The 17,315-nt window shown below is 36.3% G+C and overlaps 2 protein-coding genes across 3 annotated transcripts in view; one reads left to right on the top strand and one right to left on the bottom strand.

The window, feature by feature from the left end:
- LOC136037697 (uncharacterized) overlaps positions 1 to 1,339 on the bottom strand; it is a 47,962-nt gene extending 46,623 nt beyond the window's left edge. For both annotated transcript variants that reach the window (XM_065720454.1, XM_065720455.1), the window contains exon 1: positions 1,243 to 1,339. The gene's annotated coding sequence lies outside the window, so the exon portion shown is untranslated. The remainder of the gene's footprint in view (positions 1 to 1,242) is intronic.
- A 5,130-nt stretch (positions 1,340 to 6,469) lies between these two features.
- Positions 6,470 to 17,315, top strand: part of LOC136037695 (uncharacterized) — a gene marked incomplete in the record, with an annotated part of 547,833 nt that continues 536,987 nt past the window's right edge. Inside the window, 1 exon segment of the mRNA XM_065720451.1 lies at positions 6,470 to 6,543. Coding sequence (XP_065576523.1) covers positions 6,491 to 6,543 — 53 coding nt within the window.

Raw genomic sequence — 17,315 nt, 5'->3', positions numbered from 1 at the left:
CTGTGAAGGTTGTGTCTCAGGCAATATATTTAGGATTCCATCTAACATCGAACGGAAGATTGAGCAATCATATTTCGAAGATGGCAAATCGAGGAAAAGCAGCAATGGTAACGCTGTTCAGGAACAGTAATTTGACGGGAATAGGTGACAAAGATGCACAAAAACGTGTTCAACTCAAAAATAAATGCATGCAAGAGCCAGGAAATCTGTTTGAAAATAAATACCAATAGAGTTTTGACTGGGTTAGCAAAAAAGTTCTTAAACTTGGTCAAAAAGTTCTTTTAATGGTGACAAAGTACCTTGATGCTAAAATATATTTATTTTAAGGCAGCGGTCTAAGTAATAACGTCAAAAACAAACAAAATTTCATATATAAGAAACAACAAAGAATAAGATAACATTTTATAGACTTTTGTAGCAAATTGACAATCAATATCAAATTTTAAGGAATAAAGCTACACATAGGCTTATCCTCTAAAAAAACATTAATGCAGATATATAGTTGGGATATATATAGAAAATAATAAAACTTTCTTTACTTATGTAGTAAATTGATAATTAATATCTAGTTTTAAAGAACAAAGTTACATATATCCTCTAAAAAAACACTAATGCACAAATATAGTTCTGATTCACATAAAAACAATGAAATTTTATGAACTTACGTAGTAAATTGATAATTAATATCAAGTTATAAGAAAAAGGGTTACATGTATCCTCTAAAAAAAACCTAGTGCAGAAATTTAAAGGTTATAAGCATAAAACATTTTTGCTTTTATTCAAAATTACTTTAAAAATCGTGTTTACCGGATAAGGTTTTATGTTATGTCTACAGTAAAGGGCAAATTGTCTTCCATTTCTGAGCACAAAAAAGTATTTTGATACCTGAAAGTGTGTGAGCTTACCCCCCCCCTGTACCTTTACAGGCTTTGTAAGCTTTGGACTATTTTTTGACTATTTGGACTTTGTTGAACTAATTTTATTAAAGACATGTAGTTGTGCAACACATAAAGTCAAAACTGTTTTAGTCTTATTATAACGTACATTCGTTTAACTTGCGTGCAAAATCAGTTTAGGAGTCACTTTTATAGTTTAAATTCAATTTTTGACAGGGCCAGTCGAAAGTACCAATTTTTTTTTGAACAGTGCATTAACAACTAAAAATAAAGCCCAAAATTTTTATTTATAAGCAGCGTTCAAACTGAGAAAAAAATACATAAGGGTAAAAATTTATGTCCTTACCTAGTAAAATCTCCAGCCCGTACCGACCTGATACAAGCTCTCTGAAACAAGTTCAACGAAAGACTGTTTTCTTCTGTCTCAAGTTTGCCAAACCTGAAATACTTAATTTTTTGATTCAATCTTACACTAAAGTTAATTCAATTGGTGTACGCCCAACTATTTTTGTCATCCAATTATCTAACATTGTTGAGGTCACTGCGTTAACTTTTAATCAAGAAGCATTGACCGAATACCTATCATTAAGCAAAAGGTAACAATTGTAATTAAAAAAAATAAAATTAGCGCCACTACCGCTGATGATTTAACTATATTCCAAGATTTATTTGCGAAAAACTCCATCGTTTGAAAAAATCTCAACATATTAGATAATAACAATATATATATATATATATATATATATATATATATATATATATATATATATATATATATATATATATTATACATAATAATAATAGAATGTAGTAAACTGCATCATTGGGCTTAAGTAAGAGGCAGGTGCTACCTCCTTTAACTATAATCATAGGATGGAACAAAATTAAAACTGAAACCGAACAAAACTTATTCTGTATATAGGGCGTTCCCCCCTCCTCAATCCCTCTCTCTTCATGCTTAAATATTTAGTACCTTTGAAAAAGCTTCTTTTTCTAATTAAACGGCCCATATATTTCAGGGGTTGTTCTTAAAGTATTGGGACCAAAACTCAAAATTTAGCGCAAAGACCGAGGAATTGAGGAAAGCGAAATACCCCATGTTTGGACGAATTTCTTTTTGATTAAGTTTTATTCCTGCTCCTTAATTTCAGTTAAAAAACTTTTTTTCTTTTATTAGATTTCTAATCGTTTTTCAAATAACACTCCCTCTCTGAAAAGCTCATTCCACGTAAAATACCTCACCAGAAAATTCCTCTGGTAATTTCCATCCTCGCTGATAATTTCCCCCTGAAATTTTTTGGAGAACGACTCCACCTGCAAATTTTCCACCAGCAAATTTTCCTCGCGGCCGACCGAAGAAACGTCGGTCCGACAGCCTGTCCGAGTTCTTGGCGAGGGCAAACATCAGACAGGGCAAAGAGCAAATACTCGCCATGGACCGAAGTGGGTGGAGGAGGCAGACGTCACTCTCTACGCCGAGCAGTGCCCGGCCGGAGACTTAAGTCAAAGAAGTTATACTTCACATTCTCTTTTGAAAAAGATTTTAGTTTCTAATCGTTTTTCAAATCATGTCAAAAATTTCCCCCTTCGTGGAAAATTTTTCCCAGTAATATCTGTCCCCACTGGAAAGCTGCTCCCACGGAAGAATTATTCCCCGTGGAAAATTCACCAAAGCTTTTTGGTCACCTTAAAAGGGCAATTTTAATTTCCGTCCGAACGAGCCATTGAACATCTTTCTATGATGTTCTGGTAACCCGCTAGGCCTGGTAGAAAAAAAAGAAAAAAGAAAAAAATAAACGGGCGGAACATAAGTGCTGCCTTTGTAAAAAAAAAATAAAAAAAAAAAATATTTTGCCTGTTGTTCAAAGTGGAGGAGTGTAATTATCCTACACAAGGTTTTCAATTATGCTGATTCCAATGATACACTTTTAATTTCGAGCTGATGCCATTTTGGAGGGGCTTCAGGCTCCTTTTTGGAATCACTGTAAATTTGTTTTTGCAATAAACTTTTGCTTTTATGATTAACCAAAACAACGGTGACCATTCCTGATTCAGTGTCAGATCTCAGTTTTTCTCATTTAGCAGCTTTTTTCAAAACGTCTTTTTCAACTTTTTATTACAATAGGCTGTGGTTCGTTCTTTACTAGGTTGCAGCTACTGATGAAACCATGATGGGACAAATGTTGATGTGACGAAAGTGGGGCCACAGACATAAAAGAATTAACAAGGCTTAAAAAATATCGAACATCAGATAACAAACGTTTTACACTGTACTGTATAACAGTACAACAATTTTACAGTGCAGGATATTCAACTGTAGAATCCCAGATATTGTAGTACCAGTTTTGAAGAGGAGGAAGGGGTCAGAGATTTCTTTCTTAAGGTTTTAGACTAAAGAAAAATCAATTGGACATCTTGAATTTTCAATTTACCATTTGACCCTCTTCCAAAACAAATAAGAGTTCCAATAGAGACAGGTCCTTTTATTAGACAGTGAAAAACAGATACAAAAATTAATCAGATATTTTGATCACATTAGTACATTATCATCATCAGATGCGAAACTAAATTATTACAATTAAAACAAACTATATTTATAGAAGACAAAATAATTACTTCCGGGTACTTTGGTGGCCCGATCTCTTTTATACTTAAAAATAATTACATAATTACATAATTAATTTACATAATTAATTAATACATAATTACTACATAATTACAGCTATTCCTTTCTAAATGTGCCCTCTTCCAACATTGTACGTTCATTGGATGGATACAATCCTCCCCAGGAAAAAAAATAAATAAGGAGACAAATTAGTGTTCCCCATATAAAAAAGTGGTTTTCCTTGTTCTTGAAGGTGGAATACTAGAATTCTTCTGCACAGGGTTGTTGACCATGATGATTCTAACAAAGTATCTTCAAAGTCGATCCCGCACCATTTTGAGTGGATTCAGGCATTTTTTCAACATTTCTATAAATTCGTTTTCGCCACAAGGTTTTACTCTTAAGCTGAATCGCAATGATAGTTATTTAGTTCCGATTTAGCTATAAATTTAGACCTTTTCTCATTAGACAGTTTTTTCTTTTCAAAACAGGTTGTTAACTCTAAGGGGGAAGCGGTCCTAAATTCTTGCCAATAGAGCATCTGCCACAAGAGGCTTTCCGATCTCAACAAACTTGGTGAAAAGTAACTATTACTGACTTAAATTTGCAAATTTTCTCTACCAAAAAAACCATGACTAACCCTTCCGATAGTCAAACGGAAGAAAATTCGCTTCGGAAGGTAAGGGTCTGGGCCTCCGGAATTCCTCAACACTATTGGTGCTAATGACAAAATTAAAAATTCTGAAGGGGGCAGACACATTTTATAATAAACAATCTCAAGTGGAGTAAGCTAGCAGAACTCCAATAGAGTTTAGAATTAAGCTAAATGATTGGTAATTTGTATTGTGTAGTAATGTGTATAGCATGACAATTGGCTTAGTTGTAATAAAAGAGTTCGTGGTAACGAACTGTAGTAAGGAGCGACCCGGCTCAATAGTAATCGAAATTCTAAAACGCGGAAGTTTTATAACAATAGTCACTTCAAAAGAATTGCAATTTAATTCTTATTTTAAATATATAAGTTTCATTAGATTTAGACCTACCCATCAAAAGTTACGAGCCTGAGAAAATTTGTCTTTCTTCAGAAAATAGGGGGAAACATCCCTTAAAAGTCATTGAGTCTTAACGAAAATCAAACCATCAGATTTAGCGTATCAGACAGCCCTATTGTAGAAGTTTCAAGCTCCTATCTACAAAAATGTAAAATTTTGTATTTTTTGCCACAGGACAGATCACAGATACGTGTTTATTTGTTTTTTTTTTTTTGTTGTTGTTTTTTTTTCCAAAAGTAATCGTATCGATCCATTGGTCCTAGAATATCGTAAGAGGGCTCATTCTAACGGAAATTAAAAGTTCTAGTGCCCTTTTGAAGTGATCAAAAAACTGGAGTGCACCTAAGCCCCCTCCCACGGTCATTTTTTCCGAAAGTCATCAAATGAAAATTCTGAGATAGCCATTTTATTCAGCATAGTCGGAAAACCTAATAACTATGTCTTTGGGAACGACTTACTCCCCACATTCCCCGTGGGAGGGGTTGCAAGTTACAAACTTTGACCAGTGTTTACATACTGTAATGGTTATTGGGAGAAGTGTACAGACACTTTAAGGGGATTTTTTGGTTCGGGGGGAGGGGGGTTAGGGGCCTAGAGGATGGGCTTTTGCGGGGGCAACTTCCCGTGGAGGAGCTTGTCATGGTGGAAGAAACTTTTCATGAAGGAGGCGCAGGATTCTTTAGCGTTTTTTTTTAAAAACACTGAAAAAATTTTTCAACAACAATGAAGTTAAAAAACAATGGAAGATGTTTTTTCAATTGAAAGTAAGGAGCAGCATCAAAACTTAAAACGAACAAAAATTATTACGCTTATGAGGGGTTCACCTCCTCCTAATACCTTGCTCTTTACGCTAAAGTAATTTTATTAATTTAAACCATTTATTCTTCGGCCTTTGTGATTAAGGGGTAATTCTTATGGAATTGGGACAAAATTTAAGCTTTAGTGTAAAGAGCGAGGTATTGACGAAGGGGTGAATACCTTCGTATACGTAATAAAAACATACGAATATAGAAGTTCGTTACGTATGTTAATTCGCAAGTTACGTATATTTTTACTAATAAAAACGTTTGTAAAAAATTAAAAGTTCTAGTTGCCCTTTTAAATAGCCCACAAATTGGAGGGTAACTAGGCCTACTCCCCCGCTCCTTTTTTCTCAAAATCGTCCGATCAAAACTACGAGAAAGCCATTTAGTCAAGAAAATAAATTAATATGGAAATTTCGTTTTAATTATTCATGTACGGAGAGCTAAAATCAAATCATCGATTAATTCTAAACCGTTCAGAAATTAAATAAAAAGGCAAGTTTTTTTTAGCTGAAAGCAAGGAGCGACAATAAAACTTTAAAAGAACAGAAATTGCTCCATATATGAAAGGGGCTGTTCCCTCCTCAATGCTCCGCTCTTTACGCTAAAGTTTGACTCTTTCTCTCAACTCTACTTTTTAAAACAGTAAAAACTTTAGCGTAGAGAGCAGGGCTTTGTGGAGGGAACAGCCCCTTTCATACGCGGAGTATTTTCTGTTCGTTTTATGTTTTAATGTCGCTCCTTGCTTCCAGTTAATTTTTTTTTTAAATTTAATCATAAGAAGGATTAGAAACATTATTTTAGATTGAAGCTGTTGGAGAGTACAAACGAAACTCTGGGGGAAAACTAGAACAGGAGTGGGGTAAAACAGGTCTGGAGTAGTCAGGTGCTCCCTCCCCATAGCAATTTACCCTCCTGGCTAGCACTTCTTACTGACTTTTTACGACCGATTCCCTTTACATAATTATTACCCCGTTATATTATTTTTCCTGTCTTGCATGATTCCACCCAAAATATGAAGTTTCTTTCTGCTGTTTCCCCAGAAGAAAATAATTTGACTATTGATTGGTTCCTCAAGAAACCTAAAAGTTCCTTAGTTATATAGTTGCTTCCTGGAAATTGCCTTAGTAGGTTATGTCGGCAGATTCAGCCAACGAACGATGCGTGTGTCAAATATGTATTTGTGGGTAAGTTGAGATCACCAGAAATTCGTCTTCTTTTCTCATTTCTAGATTATATCCTAATATTTAAAACGAGTTCAATACCTAACCATTTTAGGAACAATACATCAGTTACACGTTCTTCGATCATTTTGATCTAAATGCACATAGTGTCTTTTGTTCATTTGAATTTGCAATCAATGTTTTCCTAAATTTTACCATTATAGACTTAACCTTAATAGTACTAGTATCATAGTAGTTTTTATGGTTGTAGGAGAAGTAGTTGCAGTATTAGTTTTGCATTAATAGTAGTAGTAACAGTAGTAGAAGCAGTATTAATAGCGGTAGGATTACATGGGTGGAGTTGTGGGGGGGGGGGGGCATATTACCTTTTGGCCAGTTAAACATCCTTTGCACGATGCCCCGGAATTTCACCTTGACACGGTAAGCCGTTCCAAAAATATTGCTGATGTATGTTTCTCACCCCCTTTTGACGCCCTTTTCACCTTAATACTCTAAGCCTTACAAGCTGTTGCAAGTGAAGTAGTAGCTGGAGTAGTTTAGTAGCAGTAGTAGTATTAGTAAAAGCAGCAGTGATAATAGTGTCAGTAGCGACCTGCATATGTTACATTTTTGTCAGTTGGTCTTCCCATTAAAGTCTTCACTGTTCCATCTTACTAGTTTCAGCTTAATACCCAAATCTATTCTTGAAATACACCCTTTGACAATCTGCATACACAAAGTGTTTTGATTTAGTTCAAATATCCAGTTCTAGGTGGATCCCCCACCCTGTGCTTACAAGTCAGAAAACATAAGTCAGTTCAAGTCATAATATGTAGAAAAATTTTACACATTTTGCAATTTGACCCACTATACTTTACCCCCTCCCCTCGAGTTTTACACATCGTAAACTTAAGTGAGGGGCGTAGAATACACAAGTAGCAGAATTTTTCATGGAGAGAGAGCCGGATATCCCCTTATTATATAAAAATGATCAGATATTAAATGAGAAAAAAAAGAGTTTTTTCACCTGAAAGTAAGGAGCACCATCAAAATTTGATACGGACAGAAATTATTGCGTATATGAAAGGGGTTTCCCCTTTCTAAACGCTAAAGTTTTGACTTTATAGTTTTGACTAGTATCCACAAAGTAAGTTTGATTTAGTTCAACTTTCCTCTCAACATTTTCTCAAATATTAATTTCAATATCCTCAGCCTTAGTAGTACTCGCTTCAGAAATTTTAGTGGTAGTAGCGGTTGCAGTAAAAGTAGTTGTGGTAGCAGAAGTAGTAGTAGAAATAGTAGCGTGCAAATATTGCCTTTTTGGTAAATTGATACCTCCCTTATGATTTTCTGAGAATTCCAAATCTGAAAGTACTTACACCCTTTTGACAACCCATATACACATATTACGTTATTATTTAGTTCAACACTTCACGAGACCTCAGCAATCCCAGAATCTTAAAGCACCTCGTATTTTGGAAAGTATAAGTCAAACATGCATGCCCTTTCTCAATAGCCTATTCTATATGTAAAAAATGAACAAATGGCATAACTTGCAGCCCATGCCCTGAGGAATCGAGGGGGGGGGCATCCTCAAACGCGTTATTACTAGATATTTCAACAATGCTAAAAAAATTTATGTCTAAAAACTTTTTTGTTTGAATGTTTATTTTTGGATATTATGGGTATGGGGGGGGGGGATTGGTTTCTCTCAAATAACTTTGACTCTTAAAAAGGGCACTATAAGTTCCAACTTCAAATCAAATGATCCGCGTCTGAAGTTGATAGAACTTCCAGTTTTCAACCAAATGAGCCACCTCTAAAGTCTATATATCCATCCCTTCCATAAAATCTTAAACCTTAAATGCCCCTGGGCCAAAACTTACAACACTTGTCTCTAGACTTTGGTGGCTTATATTAACTCCAAAAGCTTATGATCTTTGGAAAATTTCGAATAATGGCTATCTCAAAATTTCTATTAGATGCATTTCGAGAAAACAAGACATCTGAGGGCGGGTAGCTACCCTCTGATTACTTTTATTCTTAAAAAGGCACTAGAACATCTGATTATAATTCCAATGAGGAGCCTCCAAAGTATATACGACCACCCTTTCTATAAGAACCTTATATGCCCCCAGGGCATAACATATATACCTTTGCCCTGAGGGCTGTGGGGGAGGTGTTGTCATCTCCCAGACAAAATTTTTGGAACCTTCAACTACTCTCAGCAAAATTGCTATGATATTCTTATATTTGAATTGATATTTTTGAGAAAATAATGGGTGCGAGGGTGGGGGGCTTGTTCGTCTCAAATCACATTTGACTCTTAAAAAGCGTACCATAACTTCTAATTTCAAATCAAATAAGCCCCATCTGAAGTTCACGTGACCGCCCTTTCATAAAAACTTTATATGATCCCAGGGTATAACTTACAAACCTTACTCCAGGTTTTGGGGATAATGTCAACCCTCAAAGCACTGTTATATGTCCTGCGGACTATTTTGAACAAAGTGGCTATCTCCCAGTTTCTATCAGCTGTGTTAAGTCAAAACAGGGGTATTTAGGGGCAGGGGCTAGTTTCCCTCCATCACATTTGAATCTTGAAAGGGGTCTAGAACCTCCAATTTTCAGCTAAAGGGGACTCCTCTAAAGCTTATACAATCATCCCTTCTATAAACCTTATATAATGTAAACCTTCTATAAACTATCCCTTCTATAATATTTCTAAGAACCTTAAATGCCTTCGGGGCATAGCTTACAACTATGTTCCCAACCTCTGGGGGTTTGTTTCAATTCCAAAAGCCTTGTTATATGATCTTTGGACTATTTTGAACAAAATATTTATCTCAAAATTTCTATTGGATGCATTTTGGGTAAACGCAACGTGTGTGTGTGTGTGTGGGGGGGGGGGGTTAGATGCCATCCGATCACTTTTACTCTTAAAAAGGGCACTAGAAATTCTCATTAACCATCCAATGAGCCCCCTCCAAAGTTAATAGGACCACCCTTTCTATAAAAAACTTACTTGCCCCCAGGTTTAACTTACCACCCTAGCCCTGATGACCATTGTGGGGAGGGGGTTGCCTATGCTGAAAAATTGCTATCTCCAAATTTCGATTGGATTTGTTTGAGTAAATGATGGGCATTGGGGAGCTGGTTGCCCTCCAATCACTTTTGACTATTCAAAAGGGCACACACCCTCTTGATTTCCAATCAACTGAGCTCCTTTTGAAGTTTCTACGACAACCCCTTCCATACGAAGTGCCCTGGTCTAAAATAAAAAAGTAGCATGGAGACTATCTGTTCAAGCGGAGCCAACCACCTTGGAATCCCGGTCCGGACACTTTTTTATAGAGCAAAAAGAATGAGGATTCCCATAATGCTGTAATCTACATAACAAAAATCATAGATGTCGTCATTGTTAACTACAGTTATAGATGGTGACATGTTTTCTTTTCCAACGACACATATGTGTTACAAATCTTTGATTTAAGTCTGACATTATTGCCAATTTAACAAATTCTTGTGCTATGATCCCCTTCCATAATCTTCATTTGACAGAACCATTGACTAATAAATTTTTGAATTTACGTAGGAATCATTTCAAGTTTTCTATGTCAACCTCATTACCAGAATACCATGTACAATTCTAATAAGAACATATCAAAAATACGATACTCATAGCTGAACTTGGGCTGACTAACCATAGAGTACCAAGAAATCAGCCGCATAAATAAAACTGATTCACATCGAAGTACCCCCCCCCTTTAAAAAATCTAGAAAAAGTCATGGTATCATTGTCTTGGGCTTGATTGGTACTCAAGATGTGAATATTACACGGACGGAGAGTGAACGTTTACAATACACAGTTACCATGCCATTACCTGAGAGTAATTCATTAATCTCATTAAACTATTTTGAAACTTACAGGGAAAATCACCCCCGAAGCCAGTCTTCTACTAGACCTAGTACCATGAACACCAATTAAATAATCAAGGTATTTAATATGGATCCGTAAAAGTCCATATACAAGTGCGTTTGTATACCCTCAAATGCGGGTGTTTGCTTTTCTATGTGAATTTTGTAAAAAAAAAAAAAAAAAAATAGAAAAAATAGAGCTCATCTCTCTCAGATTTTGGTGAAAGCCTTTTTAACATATCTGAGATTCTAATATACCCCCTTTGAGCTGGCTAGTAATATCTATGTCTATGAAAATTCCATTTCTTACATCTCCGACTTTTTAATAGACATTCTAAACAATTATATATCACTAGCTGTTGGGGTGGCGCTTCGCGACACCCCAACAAGCCCCCCCCCCAAGCCCCCACCCCCCACGCGCGTAATTCGTTACGCGCCATTGTAGTTGTGTCCCTGTGTACCACCTATGAATATAGATAGATTTATATATGTGTTTTGAACTACGTAAAACTTGCGAATATACAACATTCTTGGCTTTCCCATTGTCTGTGCATATACAAAGCCTTATGTACTGATAACGACGTCATATGCAAACACTCTTTTTACAAAGAAACAAACATGCATACACACAACTCGTTTTTATATACATAGATAGATAGATAGATACAATACAAATTAACTGCGTAAAACTTGCGAATATACAACATTCTTTGCTGTCCAATTGTCGCTGCATATAAATAGATTGTCAGGTTTACCGACCCTCGAACATGCAACGTACAATTGTCCATGGGAAAAACAATCAGTATTAAGATCAATACCACATTTTTCTAATGATTGACCTTGAGCTTTGTTGATGGTGATTGCAAATGCTAATCAAATTGGGAATTGCAATCTTTTAAATTGAAAAGGCAGATCCGTTGGTATCATGGGAATGCGAGGAATAAGAACAGTCTCACCCTCAAAAGGCCCTGTCAAGATTGTGGCCTCTAATACGTTTTCCATTGTTTTTTTACGGCAAGTCGCGTGCCATTGCAAAGCTTTGGTGGGTTGATATTTCTTAACAGTATTATTGGTACGCCTATTTTTAGTTGTAGCACGTGTGGTGGAAACCCTGAAAGTTCCACGGAATTTAAAAATTCAGATGGATAATTAACCGCCTCATTTGGTTCCAAAACTGTGTCGACTGACTTGTAAAGGACTGCCTGGTCTCGAATCTTGGTCAAAACAACATTGTTGATTTCGTGACGTCTATATTTTTGGGTGCAGGAATCGCTCTTTCACTTAGGCATTTATTATTTTTATAATTGTTTAGAATATTTGGAAATACTTTTTCAATCAATTCATTTTTGGACGTCACTAAATTACAGAATTCAGGAGGTAGTTGTATACGTCCTGAAATTGAGTCTACTGGGAGCTTTTCGTTTCCAATTGCCAGTAATTGATCTGAAAATCTTTGACCAGAGTCATCGTTTTGCAATCGGACACGCATATTTGTAGTTAATTTTAATGTTTTTACTTGTGCCCATAAATTAGAATTTTTCAGGCAAGCATTCATTGCATTTTGTCTGCAGGGGTTGATCTAGGTATTATAGGTAATGTTTGCCTGAAATCTCCCGAAAGCAATATTGATGTGCTGCCAAAGGGTTTCGAATTTCCTCGCAAATCTTTCTAACATTGATCCAGAGCCTCGAGCGATTTTTTGTGTGCCATTGTGCACTCGTCCCAAATAATAAGTTTGCATTGCTGCAATACATTACCCATCCCAGATGATTTGGAAATATTGCACGTGGGAGTTTCTGTAGAATGCAAATTCAGAGGCAATTTCAAAGCTACTGTAACTTCGTTCACGATTCAATTCAACACATGTCGAAACAGTAGCGGTACGATTAGGTGAAGGCATTCCCAAATCCTGAAGAGGTTTGTTTGCCATACATACGCACAAATCTTCTATAATAACTAAAGTGTATTTATAAATTTCTGATGTAAAATCAAAAGTAATATCTGACGTCTCTAACCGTATTCGATGGAGTATATCTTCGGACATTTTTGATTTATATTTTTCCCATAGCTCTGTAGGAGCTGCTGGAGAGCAAGTTGTTAGTATGATGCCAAACAATGCACGAATTTAACTTGGAGTTGATGTTTCGCACGCGTCATTGATGCAGTTATTCCAGTGTTGGTCATTCTCCAATAAATTCAGAGCTTGGCATGCACTACGGTAAGTGTCATGTATAGTACCGTTTACAGTTCTCAAATACTCAAAGGACGTCGGACCGGGTACATTCACCAAAAGCAGGCGTAGAAAGAAGCATTCATGTTGATTGGGGTGAACGGTGTAGAGTCTTCCTATCGTGGTATCTTTGAAGATGGTAGGTTGGCCGTCGACTGACTTACCCTGTTTTCGACGTTCGAATACCTTTTTTTTAGTATTCCACGTGTAATACGAAGGCACTTCAGTATACAGCAGTTTTTTTGCAAAAGAATCATTTTTGCATAGCGAAAAGAAAGCAGTTAACTTTGTATCCGGTGGGCTCATAGCTCTTTGTTGCACGTTGGTGTCCGAGAAACAAACACGTTGACCATTCTGTAAATGTACCGCTAAGTGAACAACAGCTGGACTACGTTCATGTATCGGAAATGAAAGAATTCGCCAAACAGCTTCATTACTGCTTATATATCTTCCAGCCTGATATTGTACGATTTCGTCGATATCTTTGATTTCGGGCTGTAAGCCAAAAACTGCCATGTCACTGCCTTTGTTGACGTATTTACATATGCATTTGATTGCCTTTACGGAGTTACAGTATTCAACGTTTATCTGTGCATTAAATGTTTTTGATAATAATGGGGAATATGGAACAACCCACTGGTTATCTACTTCGATGGTGGTACCGTTACGCTTCTTTATGATTGCTGTTTTACCGCCATCTTCAGTAGATCTTCTTCTATATTGTGGGTAACCATCATTGCCAGTAATTGTCTTGGATACTAGAAATAAAGGATATTGCTTTGTGCACCTTCCTTTGGCTATGCATGGTGAATTTTCGTTCAATGCACCGCAAGGTCCATGTATCATATTTTTTACAACAATATCATATAACCCCTTATGGACATTTTCATCAGGTATTTAAGCGGAAATCACATCATCAATTTCGTTAGACGTAATTTTATTATGTAGCCAGATTAGTATATGTGCGTGTGGCAAACCTGGTTTTTGCCATTCCACTGAGTACATCCAGCATCGCACTGACCCAAACACTTTAAGTTTTACTATGTAGTTTATCAGTGATTTCAACTTTTTCCGGAAGACATGGGCCGTAATGTCATGTCTATGAACCGCCAATTGTCCTTGAAGTAAAAGCTGCCGTATCTCGTCCCAAGATTGATTAGATGTAAATGTAATAAATAAATCTGGACGACCATAGAGACGAACATACGCAAAATCATCTTGAGCATATTCATGCATATGACGGAGACTGCCAGCATATGACGAAGGTAAAATCGTTAATCTTCCAACGTTTGTGGTATTACCGTCATTTACAACTGCATCTCGCAAATGAATGTATTGTTCAGAGCGGAGCTTGGTCTGATTCAGGCAGATATATAGCAAAAGTTCTTATTCAATTTTTGCATACATATCAACGACATATTGGTGAAACAATTGACGGCATTTTAAAATATAACTCTCTTCATCCTGCCAAATCATTAGTATATAGGAATAATAATGCATTGCACTGCATTTCTTATTCATTTCTTTGTTAGTGGCTGGATTCATCAATTTAATATTAAAGTGATAGCCGTCGGCTCCATCCCAACAAATGATAGGATATTGTAGGGCCTCGTAGCATCGATGAGTTTCAGCAATTCTTACCAACTGAGCGTTTCGCTTATGAAGAATAATATCTCGAGGTAAAAACTGATCACCGACCATAACGATTGCCACTCCGTCGATAGTTGGAGCATAGTATCTACGCACATGTTGGCCAGGAGGCGTTTTGTCAGCGGAAATAACAATTTTATGTGTATCAGTAGGTATCAAATCGATGGCTGTTTTGAACAGACGCACTAAAATATTATTTTCGTGGAAAAGATGTTGCAATTGGGAAACGATTGTCCTTTCAACGTTGGGAGAAATTTCGCAACGTGCATTCAATTCAGAATTTCCATCACTGACGAAGTACAATTGTAAAAATTTATGATTCTCGCCTGAGAATGGTAGAAGGGACCCTGCTTTATGATAAATTTGCCCTTTTACTCTGAAAGTAGGCATAAATTGATCTGGATTTTCGATTTGGCCACCAAACGACGTCATTTGGAAACATGAGTTATATTTTCTTTTCTGTGATAAAAAACGCTTAGATTTCTGACGTAGTTCCAGTAAGCAAAGTTTTCAATGGCTCTGGTGGTGCAGCCAATAGAGGAAGTTTAACTTTTCCTGAGGCGCAACACATTCCCATTGTTTCACCATTGAATTTCAAGGCCTTGCAATAGGGACAAATTTTAGACATAGTCCCGATTTGAACACATCTACTATAATCATCGACTGGGCTGTACCTGAATGCCAGGCGATAATTTTCAGGTTGCTCTTGTGATTCCTCGGCAGGCTTACTTTTCTTACTTTCTCTATCAGCCGCAACCCTGTTTTCTTGCTGTTCTTGTGATTCCTCGGCACGCCTTCTTTTTTTACTTTCTCTTTCAGAAGTAAGTCTGGTTTCGCGTTGCTCTGGTAGTTCCTCGACACGCCTTCGTTGACGTAAATTGCACATTCTTAATCTGGCCCTTTTTCTTTGAACCGCAAGCCTGGTTTTGCTTTTTGGTAACATTCTATCTTTTTCAATGTTTTTCAATTTGTCAGTGTTCATTTTAACATTGACTGTTAGAAAAAATTTTTACGTGCCAAGGATGCTAACACTCAACAATTTATAATAAACCTCAAAATTATAAATATCTGTTATAAGGTTTTCGAATTACTTTAATCTATTGTCAAAATATATAGAAATATTTATGCAATTCCCAGTTTCTACATTTTTAGTTTCAGTTTGCTTTTCAGTTTAGTTTCATTTTTATATATAGATAAGATGTAATCTGGCGTAACGGACAGACAACTTGTTTTTATATATATAGATTTTCTATCTCGTCCCCCTTTTCTTCTCTCCCTTAGATCTAATTTTGTGTTTATCTGATGGCTCAATGAGAGTTGAGATGTTTTGGCATTAAAAAGCACCCTTTGACGTACCTCCCTCCCTCCCAAACAAAAAAACAATCAGAGAGCCCCATTATGGAATATTAAGTGCTTTTGTGATTCAGTTCAATTAACAAAAATTGACTCTGTGCTCTTGTGAGCAAATTGTCCAATTTTTACAGATAGTATTTGCTATTGGTAAACATAGGTACATTTTGTTGGGGAGTTGTCTGAGAGGGGGGGGGGAATTGTGTTGGAGAATTTTGAGTAGGGAGAAAATTTTTAGGAATAGTGTCTTTTCAACTAGGATGTATTTTCCGGGGGGGGGGGGCTGTTTTCTCAAAGGGAGGCATTTTGGGGGGTATTTTGCATGAATAGGGGGTATTTTTTGCAGAAGATTATTTTCAGCAGGGGGGTATTGCTCCATGAGGTGGTATCTTTGACGGGTATTTTCCAGGGGAGGCATTTTCTGCGGGTGGTATTCTGGAAGGGGGCATTTTCCACAGGAAGTATTTTTTCTCTGGGGGCATTTTCCAAGGGGGCTGTGTTTCTGTGGGGGGATATTTTCTGGGGCGTGTCTTCCGGAAGGAATGGGCTAGAATTACCAATAAAAATATAACCCTACGTTTAAAAAGTATTCCAGCGGGTTCCAGATTCAACAAATCCTAGTTGACCACGAAAGACGCTAGCTGGAATGTATTTCGAGCAGAATCGTGCTTAGCCCAGGGCTTTGAAAACGCATGATATGAAGTTGTACAGGCCTCTTTTTTGATGAGAAAACTGTTGTTGAACTATGTTGATCAACAATCGTGAAAATATGTTTGTTTATTAATTGAATGTGTATACTTCGAGCCAGAACACAAATCTTTATTATTACTAGAAATCAATGGCAATATTTTCAATATCAATTTAATATTTTTTTTACTATTTTCAATTAAACTCATTTTTAATCAGGTAATTTTCACTGCTTATGCACTTTTTTACTGTTTGATCAACGAAAGTTTCAATTAAAAACACCAAAATTTCTTCAGTGTCCTTTGGAAGGAAAGGGGTGGGTAATTAAGAAAAAGTACTTCACATTTTATTTTAGATAAGAAATTAAGTTAAAAATCAATGTAACTAACTTCGTGGCAAAATAACTTTTGTTTATCTTCTAAAATTGTACGAACAAAAACAATTTTTCCCGTGATAACCATCCTTGAAATCCCCACTTAATTTGACCAACAAGTTTGACGAACAACAATTTCAATTGTGGACTGCTTTCGTCCACAAGGTTGTTCAACAAATTTGTGTCGGTCTCTTGAACACAATTGATGATCAATAAGGCAGGACACACTCTCAAGGAGTCTTCCTATACCTCCCATATTAAACATTTGGAGTTTGCCTGACGTTCCTGAATTAGTGATTTTGACAGTTTTTATGTTAATAGAAATAACAAAATCTGGTGAATATTTTGTTTAATCAAATCTTAAAGTCAAGTATTGGATTCAGTCAAGTATTGGTTAGTTGTAACCTGTTTAAACAGAGTCTAAAGAATAAGTAGCGTGCAGACATCAAACTGCCGGTTAATAAATACATATAAAAAGTTATATTGCATAATATAATTACGAGAAGAATTGCTAAGGATAACCTACAACTTAGCGCACTTTTGAGTAAGAAACCCCTTAAGTTCGACCCTCTTATGTTTGTTTAGTTG

Source organism: Artemia franciscana, chromosome 17 (assembly GCF_032884065.1).
Source record: "Artemia franciscana chromosome 17, ASM3288406v1, whole genome shotgun sequence".
NCBI classification, from domain to species: Eukaryota; Metazoa; Arthropoda; class Branchiopoda; order Anostraca; family Artemiidae; genus Artemia; species Artemia franciscana.
Note: the sequence above shows the minus strand (reverse complement) of the source record. Positions and strands in the feature narration are given on the sequence as shown.